Consider the following 15,569-nt stretch of genomic DNA (forward strand, 5'->3'; position numbering starts at 1 on the left):
TTTTTATTCAGTTTTGTCCACCTGGCAAAACCTTTGCTATTCTGAAGACAAATGTATTCCCCTTTGAGTCTCATTATACCCCTGACAATGTCTTCAAGGTCTTCATTCCACACTGTCCTTTGGATAGGAAACAAAATTTTTTAATATTTTAGAAAAGTTTAAGTCTTTTTAAAAAATCTTTTAAAAAATATTTTCTTTTAGAAAAAAGTAAACGGTTATGAGGCATGGAAATAAAAACAGATTTTTGACAACATTAAAAATTCTCTGTACCATCTACAATCCCTTGAAAAGCCAGGTGTGGATCTGGATTGACATGGTTTCCCCCCACTGAAAAAAAAGTGGGTCCAGAAGGAGACTACTGCCACCCCTATATATTCTGGTTTTCAGCTCTGACAGGTCTAGAATGGCAGAGAGACAAGTACTAAGAAAAAACCACGGATCAAAAATAATTCCCGCAATACATTATATTAATAGATATTGTAAATTTCTCTTTTTAAATACCACCGCCACCCTGCCCCAACTGAATGAGGACTATTGAGAGAGACCTCACTATGAATTACAGTAATGTATTTAAATCATATCTTTTAAGAACAGATATTTTTAAGTGGTAGGACGAGTGAAGAGAGAACTTGGGAAGGAGAGGGTAAGACCTAGAGAGGCAGGTACGAGAGAGGCAGCTCTGAGCAGCTACCGAGGAACATGAGAGGACACCAAAGACCAACTGCACCTATCTTGGAACCTGGCCATTTTTTGTAAGATACTGAACTTAAAGTACATCCCCACTCTCCCTTCCCCCTGCTCATCCTGAGGCTGCCAGTGGCTGATCTGATGCTCTACATAGGCCACAAATAGAAGGCACGATACCACATAGATTGAGCTATCTGCCTCACTATATAATGTGTGTATACATGAATCTATGCAATATGACTGGATCAATACTTCTCTTTGATGTTAAGAATGCTTTAACGGGCTATGACACTAGGATAACTATCAACGCAACCTTCAAATACCTCCAAGAAGGAACACCAAATTAAGAATTCACTGTGCATGTTCTACCCCTCCAGCCCCCATTTCCACCCCTACCCTCCAACCCTGCAATTTTTTAACGTTAGGAGCAAAATATTTCAAATGACAGACTACACTTCAAGATTTTATAACATTTCTAAACATTCCTAAACATCTCCTCAGAAACACAGATCTAAACACAGATCAGCAAGCATATGTTAAATTATTAACAAATACTATTTATTTATTATGTAATAGTACTAAAAGATGGAAGAGTATTAGAGTCACAGCCCTAAATTTCTTTTAATGCTGGAGCTATTTGTTCCACAATATCTTATATTTTTTCAAATAATGAGCACTTGATAATGAATTTTTGGTTGTCAGGACCTATAAGGCTATTTGTCTTCCAGATGCTAATAGGACTGTACTGAAGCAGTCTTGTAGTTCTTCATATTTAGTGCCCTAAAATTGGAAAATAAACGCACATTTAATTTTATAGGTGCAGGTAATACATCTGTTTATTATTGTAAAAACATTTTGCAATAAAAAATTACCAATCTGAAACCAAATTTTCTCACCAAATAAAAAGCTTCACTTTGTATGTCAGATATACTTTTAAAAGGTAACTTAAGAGGGAATAACTGGTTTATGATACCAATTTTAAATGCTATTGCCCAAAGGTTTATTAGTTTTAAAATTAGGATAAAAGAAGCTAAAACTTGATTTAGGATAATATTTGTGATCATGTAAAAAAAAGAGGGATTGAATAAACTCAAAATTACTCAACAAAAGATAAACTTCTGATTTTCCCAAAGAACAACCAGTTACTTTTTTCTTTACTCTGCTCTAAACATACATGCTAGGGCATCATACAGCTTTCTTGGATATGTCCTCTGGATAGCCAGAAAACCTGAAACCACCCTGCACCAAAAGAATTCCATCTATTTGAGGGTGAGTGTTGTGAGGAAAATTCCAATTTTACTGTCAGTTCTATTGTATAACTAAAGTTGGCCAGAGTACTGATAGGTAACTTGCCAAAGGATAAATTAAAGGTCCAAACACATGGAAAAAAGGCTCCATATCTTTGTTTCCCAGACCAATCATCTACCCACAAAGAATATTATTCCTATAGACAACAGTCAAATTACATAAATAATGAAGGGCAGGTCTTACTTCTGGGACATAATAATGATGTTGGTATTACAATCACTGTCCACAAGTGATGAAGATGTACTACTGCTTTTACAAAAGGAAAGAATGTGAATTTGATGTCCTTTACCTAATCCATTCTATGATTACACTGAAGTTAGAAATATGTAAGTTAGTTTTAAATTGGCATTAAAAGTTTTCCAATGAATAGGTGGAAAGGTAATCAAATGAATTCTTCAGTTATTTATGATCTTGCACACACACCAAAAGAATGATGGATTGTCCTATTCTAAATTACACTCTGAACTTCTAAGAACTTCTTTTCAGTTTTGAGAGTGCTCAAAATCTAGGTAAAATTGAAGTTCCATGATACATTAATAATATACATATACTTTTCCTCGAAGCATTTTTAATTAATCACAATATTTCCTGCTTTCATAGGTTATTTGAAAGTTAAGAACAGAATAAGTGTCATTAGGATTCCACACAATTACTGAGAGCCTGGGGCCCACATAGAGATAATAATTTAACAAGGGTCAAAAGACTGAGAAACAGACAATGTTAACATGTACTGCTAACTGAACTGTATATATCTAAAGTCTCAAATGACTCAAAATAAGGTGCTATATAGATTTACTTTAAAAATTATGAACAGAATAGTTTGGTACAGATAAATTAAGCTTTTTGAATTGGGAATTTCAGAAGATGGGAAAGAACTTCTGCAGGTATACGAAAGAAGCTGAGATTTCTAAAGTCACCCAAATTTGTCATGTTTTAAAGTATGTATAAATAAAAGACATTATTTTGAAGAAATCTAAAAGCTGAAAATAATTTGTCTTGGTTTATGGGCTAAATGTAACATTACTACCTTTTGACATTCAAAGTCATTATACTTTCAGTTGGTCTGCTTTTTGGTCCACCTGGTGGATGGAAAACCTTAGCAGCTTTGCTGGAAATATGGCTTGTCAATTTAACCCCATAAGGGTCAGCAGAATGTGAAGGGTAAGAATCAAATGTTCCTGCCTTCATTCCACCAGCCTACAAATAAAAATGAGACATTTTAATGTGGTTTTGTAAAAATGCTTCTAACAAAATTAGATTTGAAGAAGTTCATACATATTTGTGTATTGTACATGGAGTTGGTTTTACATTTAAAGAAAATTGTCTATACTGTTTAATTCAAATATCACCAAAGCGTCTCCCTACCACCAATTCTATGGGGTTAAGACACTGTAATTCCAAAAGTTCTCTATTAAAATGCAAATATTTATAAGAAGGTAATATTCTAAACTGTTGCCAACAGTTAATATTTTAGTGAGAATTTATCAGATCAGGCTATCATCTACATAGGAGGTGAGCCCATTACTGAGGGAATGAGACCTAGGTCACATGTATTCTGACAGAGAAAGGAGTTAGGCCTCAGAACCAGAAGATGAGAGAAGAGGCCAAGGGTAAGGTCTGTCCAACAGGGAGCCTGGCACGACATGAGTTCACTAAATGTCAGTAAATGATGGGGAAGATACTAAAAATAAAAACTTTTTTTTTGATAAAAATAAAGGAAGAGCACATAGAAAAAGAGAGAGGAAAACGTAATCCACAGTCAGTCCTCCGTATCCACAAGTTCTGCATCCTCAGATTCAACCAACCTCAGATCGAAAATATTTAAAAAGAACTCCAGAAAGTTCCAAAGAGAAAAACTTGAACTTGACATGTGCTTTACATAGCATTTACATTGTATTAAATATAAGTAATCTAAAGATGATTTAAAGTATACAGGAGGATGTGCAAAGGTTACATGTAAATACTACGCCATTTTATATAAGGGACCTGAGCTTCCTCAAATTTTGGTATCCTGAGAGTGGGGGGGCGGGGGGAGTCCTGAAACCAATCCCCCATGGATACTGTACCATATACTGTACTTTTCTTGTAATCTATTAAGAGAAGTCAATCAAAATATTTTTTAAGCTATACACAAAACATTTGCTTTGACCTTTTAAACTTACTTACTAACAGGATTTTTATTATATTATATATGGTCACCAAGAAAACTCTATACAATCACAATAACCCATTTAATTAGGCATCCTTTCTCTTACAGTGTCTAAGTCAGATATACATGAAAACTTGATTCGTTTCAAAGATATGGTTGTAATTTTTCAAGTTTTCCAGATAGAGACACATGGATTTTTTTTTTTTTTCTTTTTTTTTGCGGTATGCGGGCCTCTCACTGTTGTGGCCTCTCCCGTTGCGGAGCACAGGCTCTGGACGCGCAGGCCCAGCGGCCATGGCTCACGGGCCCAGCCGCTCCGCGGCATATGGGATCCTCCCAGACCGGGGCACGAACCCGTATCCCCTGCATCGGCAGGCGGACTCTCAACCACTGCGCCACCAGGGAGGCCCATACATGGATTATTTTTAAGAGCAACAAATAATAAGGAATCTTAAGAAAATAAAATTAATTAATTAATTAATGTAAAAGCAAAACAGATGAATTGAAAATGTAAAAATATATATGGTAAATAAACCAACCCACCAGATGATACTTAAAAAATAAATAGGTAAGCCTATATTATAATTAAGATTGAGAAATGGGTGGAAGAAACCTGTACATATATGGAATATCAAAAACTGTAAGATAGTATTTTTGTACATCTCTATGTTAATAAATTTGAAAATCTGAATGAAATGAATGATTTTTGAAGAAAATATTGTCAAAAGTGACTCAAAAAGAGAGAGACCACCTACGGAAAACAGATGGGCATCATGCAAGACGTTAAGCCCAGAACATCTCCTATGAGAATTCTTTCAAGCTTTCAAGGAACAGATATTTCTGGTGCTATTAAACTCTTACAGAACATAGAAAAAGAAGGAAATCTCCAGATTATTTTAAGATGCTAGCATCCACTTATACCAAAATAGAACAAGGCATATAAAAATAAAATTACAGACCAGTCACAACCCTTAAAATTACTGATGTGAAAATACTTAATATTAACAAATAAAACACAATGTTACACTTAAAGATTAATACAACACAGTCAAGTGGGAATCATTCCAAGAAATCTATTACTGTTACTCATAACAAGTCAATGGAGAAAAAAAAGATGGTCTAAACAGATTACACCAAAACATTCAGTATAATTCTACATACATTCTTGATTTATTCTTATTTTTGGCATCTATAAAAATGAACACTGGAGGAATTCCCATGATCCCCATTACATATCCAAATATTGGAATGAGCATGACACAAGAGATATAAATATTAGAAAGGAAGGACCAAAATTATTTGCAGATATATAATCATATATCTAAAGATCCAAAGAGAATCAACAGAATACCCATTAGGACATAAGAAACTTTAATGAAGTGGCCAGTTATTTTAAGAAATCAGATGTTTTAATAAGAACAAATAATGTAAGTGGATTGATGGGAGAAAAAAGCATTGACCAGGACCTTAAAATAAGTAGGAATAAATATAAGTAGATAAATCTACATGAAGTAAAATATTAAAATCTACAAGACAAATAAAGGTTTTTGTAAGTAGCTGAATTCTAGATCAGAAGATTCAAAATATAAATATGCTAATACAAGCAAAAATCTAAAGATCTAATTTTAGAGCAAAATACCAAAGGTCTTTTTTTCCCCAGCACTTTACAAAATAATTCCAAAGTTCTAAATAATAAATATTGGAAAACAGCCATATAACTTTTTTAAAGAGTAAGAAGAGACTAGACCCACCCAATATTAAAATGCAAAAATAATTAAAAGTAGTTTGGTACTGGCAGAAATAAACATCAATCAAATTACATGAAAATTCAGGAAAAAAAAACCCTAAAAAGTGGGAATTTTGATTTGATAAGGGTGGCATTTCAAAGCAGGGGTGCTAATTATCCTATCGGTGAGATCAGGAACAACTGAATTTTTTCAAAATCAGTTTTACGTAAATCTAATTTAAGTATAATAAACTGCACCCATTTTAAGTTTACAATTCTATGAGCTTTGACAGATGTATACACGCTTGAAACCACAATGAGAGTCAAGGCACAGAACGTGTCCTCCCACAAAGCTTCCTTCTGCCCTTAAAACTGAATTTTGAAAAAGATAAAAGCTGGATCCTTACCTTGCTCTTTACACCAAAATACATTTCAGTAAAAGAAATCAGGAATGCATATTTTTCTAATACTGCTGGGAAGAAAAGTCATTCTGAGAATGACATAAACTCAGCACAAAGGACTGATAAATTTGACTACATCAAATTATTACATTTCTGAATAGCACAAAACACTATAACCAAAGTCAAAGATTTACCAGACTAGAAAAATTATTTTAAAAACAAATGATAAAACAATATCCTTGGGCTTCCCTGGTGGCGCAGTGGTTGAGAGTCCGCCTGCCGATGCAGGGGACACGGGTTCATGCCCCGGTACGGGAAGATCCCACATGCCACGGAGCGGCTGGGCCCGTGGGCCATGTCCGCTGATCCTGCTCATCCGGAGCCTGTGCTCCGCAACAGGACAGGCCACAACAGTCAGAGGCCCGTGTACCGCAAAAAAAAACAACAACAACAAAAAAACAATATCCTTAATATATGAAAAGATCTTACAAATCAGTATCAAAAAAACAAATATCCTAATAGAATATTCGCAAGGAAAATTAACAGGCAATTCACAGAAGAAAAACAAAAGCATAAACTAAGGTTTACTGTTAGAAGCATTTTCATTTTTATTCACACTTGTTGTAAACCTCAGCAGAAGGGAGACAGTTCATTTTAATCGCCACTTCAAAAACTAAAGATGATCTGACTTTTTATGGTTTTGAGAAAAACTATGCCTAAATCTAGAGAGGCACTTAGAAACTTCATTGTAAAGTAAAATACTTTTGAAATGGTTACGAAATGGTTAATAATTATTTCATTATAAGAGCTTCATTATTCCCTATGCTATCCAGTTTTATGACTTTTCATAATTTCATAAAAACGAGTTTCATGATTCATGGCATGAATATAAACAAAAGTTTATTATTTACATGGGTAATAAAATAATATGACAGCAAGAGGCAACGTTTCTTTATAATGCTTAATATTTTTTCATTCTAAAATTTTTAACTTACCTTTTTACCAGGAGACGAGGGCTTAAATGGGTTTGCAAGTGCTTCTTTCTTCTCTGCTTTTTTAATTGGTGGTAAAGGTTTCTCAAACAAATAAGGATTGGTATCAAAATATTCCCTTGGGTAAAGATTTAATTTGAAAGGTGTCCCTTTAAGTAAACGATGGTGTTCTTCATTCTCTTTCTGTAAATTAAAGAGTTTGAAATTATATAGCAAAAATTACTCAAACTGGAAGTAATGTAGAGTTAATATACCTTTAAATTTTCATATAAGCATGTAGATTTTTTAATATATACTGCTGGGTTCACTTTTTTGAAACATTCCTTTGTTATGTTCTATTTTTATGATACAGAAGATATGCTTACTTATGAATAAGCACAGCTATGATTGTTCATTTTAGATATAAATTTATTTGATGTATAGAGATTTATTTATCACTTGAACAAATCTGTATCAACTATCTGGGTGATATAAGGCAGTAAAAAAAAGTCAGTCTCTGGTTCAAACCCTAACTCCTTCCTGCTTTTTAGCATTTCTCAGGGACACTGGGAAAATTACTTACTTTTTTAGCATCACATTTTCTTTAAGTGTAAATAATGATGATAATATTCCCCCCACCCTTAATGCTGTTGTAAAGATTAAATGAGATTATGTGTTCAAAGTACCTGGCATATGATAGGGCTTCAAAAGAATGTCAGCTTTTACTTCTAAGAATAAGGAATACTTACTTTTTACATTACAACACTTTTATATTACAATAGTATTTTAGGAAATCCAGGGACATAAAATTTCTGACTTATAAATAAGTTCTAAAAGTAAGAATTCTAAAGAGAGAAAAGTATCTTATACCCATACACTTTGGATGAAAGACTAATTACTGAGCCATTGATAAAATTGCCTTGTATGTATTTATAAATTATGTATTATTTTTCCTACAGAATATTATGCATTATTATTCCTATTCTATATAAAAAGTAGGTGACATAGAATTTTATATAAAGTGAATAATCCATGCATAGAAACAAAAGATGCCTATTTTCAAATGACCAAGGTTTCTGCCCAATTTAATAGAAAACTTTTCCTGGGTTTGAACATGCCCATTTGCAAAACTGGCTACTACCCTTCTATTTCACTGCCACTTAAAATCACCACAGCCAAAATTATTGAAGACTGCATGCCTAAAAAAACAAAAATTTAAAAACTTATAAAATAGTTGCCATTTAATTTCTGTTTCTTAACATCCAAATGAACTTGACTTTTCATTACTACCAGCATTCTTTAAGTTGTATCAATATTGTTAAATTATGTTGATATGGTTCCAAAATTTCTACAGGTTCCTCTATTCCTTCACATGTAGGCACTCTCCAGAAATGTGAATATGCTTCACTGTAAGTCAAATATTGTATAAAGTGAGTGTAAGAGGCTTATGCCAGTACATCTCAGTTTTTATTTCTGCCATGTAATAAAGTGAGTCGTTTTCTCCCGTCCTTTCACTTTCTCTCCTGTAGGTTTTCATTCTCTACTCTCCACTCCCTCCCTTCTCCCCATCACTCCTCCATCCCATTCATTCACCATAATGGCCTGATCAGCCCAAAAGCACTACCACTACTTTCTTTTTTTTTTTTATAGTATCTCGATTGTAAGGATATTTTTTTAAATTAATTATTTATTTATTTTTTGGCTGTGCTGGGTCTTCGTTTCTGTGCGAGGGCTTTCTCTAGTTGTGGCAAGCGAGGGCCACTCTTCATCGCAGTGAGCAGGCCTTTCACCGTCGCGGCCTCTCCTCTCTTGTTGCGGAGCACAGGCTCCAGATGCGCAGGCTCAGTAGTTGTGGCTCACGGGCCTAGTTGCTCCGCGGCATGTGGGATCCTCCCAGACCAGGGCTCGAACCTGTGTCCCCTGCATTAGCAGGCGGATTCTCAACCACTGCGCCACCAGGGAAGCCCACTACCACTACTTTTTTAGGCACAATATATTAGGGTGTGGTGGGAACACGGCTAAGGACCAGGATACTTTTAGGACTCTTCTAATCAAAATAGAGCATAGTTGATCAGGCCAAGTTAACAGAAGTCTCACAGCTGGTTTTTGGAGAGATAAAGGATAGACGTGGTAAACTATAGCAGGGGTTAAAGTTCATTCTGGGAATCTAATATCAGAAAGGTAAAATTATCACAATTCATAAACATCAATCTGCCATTGCCCAAGTAATACAAATAGATAGAACAAAACAAACCCTAATTAGATCACAAGTGAATTCTCTAAGTCAACTAAATAAGAGAAAGGTTGGAAAAAGTTAAAATAGATTCTTTTACCTTGTCATTTAGTTTTGCTGCATCATAGAAATCAGCAGAGTGTGAAAACTGTTTACCTATGGTAACATCTGCATAGCTAAAGAAGGAAAACAATAATGATGATGACTTCAGGGTTCAGAAATTAAATTTTTTTTAATTCAAAACAAATGATACGAAAGTATTAAAAATATCTTACCCATATCCAGTTCCTTTCTTTCCTGGGTTTGTGTACAAATTCTTTCCAGGTGGCTCATATTTTTCTTTGGGTTTTGATTGTGCGCTGAAAAATGGGACTGGTCTACCTATTGTTCCATAGTAACTTCCTAATCCACATCTTAAATACAGTTTAACCACAAAAACAAAAAGGAGCAAGTTAAAATAGCAAATTTTGTGTTATACATATTTTACCATAATTTATAAAATATTATTAAAAGGGGAGCAAAATATATGCAATGGAACTGACTTGACTAACTTTGGTAAGAAAAAAATTTTTCTTCTTATTTTGTAATCTAATTTACCCTATTTTTCAAAGTCACAGATTTTGAGATAATATTTTTAATTTTTATGCCTATTTTAAATGTTCTACATAAACAAAACTTAATAATCTCTAGGAAGTTAGAAGAGTTTACATTAATTCAGTTAACTATAACAACAAATAGAATCTTTGTTTTCTTTAAATTATTTATTTTTTATTTAAGTATAGTTGATTTACAATATTATATTAGTTCCAGAGGGCGGGGGAGGCTGAAAAATACAAAACAGTTATTTAAAGGATAAAATACATCTATTACATGAAAAAGAAATGAAGTAGTGACCCAATAAATGCACGTCTGAATTTATATCTAAGAAGAAAACAAAGAAACCCAAGAAAAAGTAGTAATAATAAAAATAAGTAGGGGCTTCCCTCCAGGCACAGTGGTTAAGAATCCTCCTGCCAATGCAGGGGACACAGGTTCAAGCCCTGGTCCGGGAAGATCCCACATGACGCGGAGCAACTAAGCCCGTGCACCACAACTACTGAGCCTGCGCTCTAGAGCCCATGAGCCACAACTACTTAAGCCCACGTGCCACAACTACTGAAGCTCATGTGCCACAACTACTGAGCCCACGTGCCACAACTACTGAAGCCTGCACGCCTCGAGCACGCGCTCCACAACGAAAAGCCACCGCAATGAGAAGCCCGCGCACCACAGCGAAGAGGAGCCCCCGCTCGCCACAACTAGAGAAAGCCTGTGTGCAGCAACAAAGACCCAACACAGCCGAAAATATATAAATAAAATAAATTTAAAAATAAATCATTCAAACCTCTCAAAAGTGTGAAAAGGTGGAAAAAGATAAACTATAATAATAGAAGACATTCTCTACTCTTACTAAAAACTTAATAATTTAACTTTGAAGACCGCAGCTTTACTCATCTCAAAACCATAAATAAGCCCCAAATTATTTTTCAACCAATCCTCGTCTGTCATAAACTCTAGATTGAGAGTCAACATTATTGAGTGTGAATTACCATCATATTATAAAGCTCAGCTATATTATATGATATCACATAGACTACACAATCTTAAGTATTTAAAGGTTAAAGAAAAAAAGAACCTCACATTGACAATTTTCACAACTTAAATATTGTTAAACCCCATACATGTATCTTCATGCATGATTTTTAAATAACGTATCTTTGATAAATTATCCTCTTTATCCAAAAAAGATTTCTCCTAATTTCACATTTTGTATTTACACTTTTCTTAAAGTTTTAAAAAGCAGATAAAATAGTCAAGGGCACAGATATGATGGCCCAAGGCAATTTTCTTCCTAATCTGACTATTGCAAGGTTTTCAACTGAACTTATTTTCATTATTTAGTTGACTTCATTAGTATAAACTGATAGAGAATAGTGACAGAGATACCCAAAAATTTAATGTGATGAGAATCTACTTAATCAAAATTACCTGTCAACCTAAATCATCCAATATAATTGTCTTCATCTAAGACAAACTTAACCTAAGAATCATATTTTTGAAAATGAATCATACATAAATAAGTCCTACGAAAAAACCAAAACTTAATTTAGGATGGAGGAGAGAGAGATATGCAGGAGATATATCAATATTTAAGACTTTTTCCCAAATACTTACGGCTTCTTATCTCCATTACTAGGAAGGAACGCTTTGCCTAGATTTTATTTGGCTTCTTCCATCATATGCCGTCTCCTCACTTGATTCAGGTTTACGTAGCCTTCACCTTCAAAAATCCTTACAAAATGGGGATCAAAATAACCTGCCTGGAGATTTGACATTTCTTTGGATCCCCCAGGTAGCATCTGTCTGTTTTTGCTTGCAGCTTCATTAAACGGCCCTTTAAAAATAAATTAGGAATATCACAATTTTGAGCTCACTAGTAATTAAAGGACTTGAAAAACGACTTTGAAAAGTTTCAAAATGTGATTTGGACCAGTGAGTTTTGAGCTCTTAAACATTATTTCAAAACATTTACTGAAAGGTCTGTGTCAAAGGCTACACTGACAATAAGAACTAAGAGGGCTTCCCTGGTGGCGCAGTGGTTGGGAGTCCGCCTGCCTATGCAGGGGACTCGGGTTCGTGCCCCGGTCCGGGAAGATCCCACATGGCGCGGAGCGGCTGGGCCCGTGAGCCATGGCCGCTGAGCCTGCGCGTCCGGAGCCTGTGCTCCGCAAGGGGAGAGGCCACGGCAGTGAGAGGCCCGCGTACCGAAAAAAAAACAAAACAAAACCTAAGAGGCTTCCATTAAAACATTTTAATAATTAGATTGAGGTCCTGTTAAACTCTGAATCTGAGAGCTGGAAGAGACCTTACAAGTCACTGAATCCAATGCTTCTCCATCTATACACTACGGAACACTGCGTAAGAATATGCTAGGAAACTATTTGTGTCAGATGTCAATAAGCGTGTGTGTGTGTGTGTGTGTGTGTGTGTGTGAGTGAGTGTGTATTTTTAGGTTGGAGGGGAAGGGTATTTCATACTCAAACTGAAACAATTCCCCTCCTGGGTATATACTCTAGACACATGAGTGCCTATATCCACTAAAAGACGTAAACAAGAATGTTCACAGCAGCTTTATTCATAACAATCAAAAACCACAAATGTCCATCAACAGGGGAACAGATAAATAAATTGTGGTATACAGTGAAGTACTAGTAGCCCAATAATTTTTAAAAGGCTGGTTTTAGGGGCTTCCTTGGCGGCGCAGTGGTGGAGGGTCCGCCTGCCGATGCAGGGGACACGGGTTCGTGCCCCAGTCCGGGAAGATCCCACATGCCGTGGAGCGGCTGGGCCCGAGAGCCATGGCCGCTGGGCCTGTGCGTCCGGAGCCTGTGCTCTGCAATGGGAGAGGCCGCAGCGGTGAGAGGCCCGCGTACCGCAAAAAAAAAAAAAAAAAAAAGAAAAAAAAAGGCTGGTTTTATGAATATTTAGAACTTCTTTTGTAATTTGCATCTAGGAGAACTCAATTTGTAAAGTCCTTCCATAATGTGAAAGAATTTTTTGAAGTGCAAATAACCCTTAATTCAATTGGTTATCTAAATGTGAATTTGTATCACTGATTTTTATTTAACTTAGGTTTTTGAAATAATATATTCACATGGTTCCAAATTCAATAGTATAAATATTTTTACAATAAATTTTCCTTCCACATTCCGTCACCCAGTTCCTTTCCCACAGGCACCCATGATAGTAATTTTGCTTTCCAGAGAATGTTTAGGCATGTTCCAGTGAATATTTTCATATTTATCCTTTTCCATTTTCAATGTTTAGCATACCACATACATTATTAAATAAAAAGGCAAGGTGCAGAATAGTGTATCTTGGATATGTTTCATATCAGTGTATTCTTTCTTATTGTTTTATTTATGACTCTTCTAAAAATCCCTCAGCTTTTCATTTAGCATTTCATTTTTCGAGAAAGTGATCATGGATGGCCTTTTCAGATGCAAATGTTAATGCTGTCTGCATAGCAGAGTGTCCCATCTAAGGGAACAAAAAAAGCTAAAAACAAAATATTCTGGGAGAAAACTGCCATGCACCTTGGAAAGAAATAAAATTACCTATGAAGAGAATATATGAAGGTAGGGTAGCCCAATAAAATGAGCTTCCTGCTCTTATAAAATTAAGACCATAAAATACAGACCATTAAAAAATATCATTTAACAAACGTTAAAGCCAAAATTTTATACAGAAAACATCACTCTTAGGCTGTAAAGGAAACCAAATATACTTACGATTAAATTGTGACACATATTTATCACCAACGGTAACATATTCCATCTCACTGAAGAGCCCAATCCTCTCCATATCTGTTTTCCCTCCTTCCACAGGCATGGTTGCTTCTTGTGGTGCTGTGCTCTATATAGGTAACTTCAATGGGTCCCTGAGGGCTACTTCTTCTATAGCAAAATCCTACTCTACACTGAAAAATACAGGGGAAAAGTTTAGGGAAAAGGTGATTACTAAATTTCAGTCCAAATTACTTGCAGTCTGAGAGTTAACATGCATATTGTTACATCATAAAACAACAGTCTCAAACCATGTGGGGAAAGAATCTACTTTGTGGGGCTGAGGGGGAATAATGGGGATTCAAAATTATCACCACAAACCCTCCCCTTGACTGTCCAGGTGAAGTATCCACAAATTACAAGGAAATGCGTATCTGTTGCACTGCCATTCATCTGTCTTAGATAATAAAATTATTACTGTACAGTGTGGTATAAATACTGTGTAAACAACATCCTTCTTCTGAGAAGTTCAAAGATCTTAATTACGTAAGGCAGTCATTTTCAGTTTAAATCATTTTATGTAAACATACTGCATTGTCCCTTGTATTAAAATTTATAACTTACTTTTTCAGAATGCACCACACACATAGGTATTACCCTATAGTTCTTGAATTCTTTCAAGTTTAAATGTATGTAAGAAATGTGCCACCTGGTGAAATTTGTTCACAAAGGGGATGGGAAGAGAGGACAACTGTCTAGGCAAGATAAAAACAAAGATCAGCAAAACAAAAATCCACAATGGGGCTTCCCTGGTGGCGCAGTGGTCGAGAGTCCGCCTGCCGATGCGGGGGACACGGATTCGTGCCCCGGTCCGGGAAGATCCCACATGCCGCAGAGCGGCTGGGCCCGTGAGCCATGGCTGCTGAGCCTTGCGCGTCCGGAGCCTGTGCTCCGCAACGGGAGAGGCCACAACAGTGAGAGGCCCGCGTACCGCAAAAAAAAGAAAGAAAGAAAAGGAGGGGGAGACAAGGAAAGGAGTTATTGCCTTGAATTTGTCCACTACTTAACTCTTCTTGAGCAACATTTACAAAACCACTCATTCATTTATTTAACGTTTTGCAAACCCCTCCTCTGAGTAGGACTCGCTGGTAGAAGTGAGGAAAACTGAGATTTTAAGAGGCATAGGTCCTGCCCGTAGCGAGCTTACACTTTAGTAAACAAAACATAATTAAATATAACACAGTGGAACAGTTCAAGTTCCCTTCGAAAGGTACGGATAAAGAGCCGGGGAGGGGGGAGGGGGGCGGCGTGTGAAGGAGGGACAGAAAACTGGCTGAGGTGATGAGGAAAATGATGTCCCATTAGGGAAACGGAGGTTCAGAGTATGTAGGTATCTAAAGGACAACACCTGACGTCTGCGAGGACCAAGTCACCTCTGAGAAGGGCACCCAATCCGACTAGCGAGATCAAAGCGTCCCAGCTCCAGCCCGGGCTAAGTCTGCCGCAGGAGCAACCGAGAACACGGGCCAGCGCCTCAAGATCGCTTCCCGCTCTGGACCTCGCTACGAGGCTGCTCCGCACGCTCCGCTCGCCGCAGGGTTTATTGCGGCGCGTTACCCCGGCTATGGAAGAATCCATTCCAAGAACGAACCCTACGGGAGGATACGTGGAGGGTTCGAATCCGCATCAAGAAAGACGTAAGAGTGTCTGCAGGAAACGAATAACGCACTCAACAGAATTTACCGAAATGGAGACTTCTGCTTCCCGCC

The 15,569-nt window shown here is 36.4% G+C and overlaps 1 protein-coding gene across 1 annotated transcript; it reads right to left on the bottom strand.

Annotated features, from left to right (window-relative positions):
* Positions 1 to 1,272: 1,272 nt before the first annotated feature.
* CFAP96 (cilia and flagella associated protein 96) lies at positions 1,273 to 15,530 on the bottom strand. Its single transcript, XM_081220868.1, is given in 9 exon segments — positions 1,273 to 1,467; positions 3,023 to 3,192; positions 7,267 to 7,446; positions 9,576 to 9,651; positions 9,751 to 9,888; positions 11,690 to 11,733; positions 11,737 to 11,909; positions 13,807 to 13,994; positions 15,209 to 15,530. Coding segments are annotated over 8 exon segments (930 nt in total). The 5' UTR covers positions 13,907 to 13,994; positions 15,209 to 15,530; the 3' UTR covers positions 1,273 to 1,418.
* Positions 15,531 to 15,569: the final 39 nt, after the last annotated feature.

The sequence above is a fragment of the Mesoplodon bidens genome, assembly GCF_964165515.1.
Source record: "Mesoplodon bidens genome assembly, chromosome: 20".
In the NCBI taxonomy this organism is placed as follows: Eukaryota; Metazoa; Chordata; class Mammalia; order Artiodactyla; family Ziphiidae; genus Mesoplodon; species Mesoplodon bidens.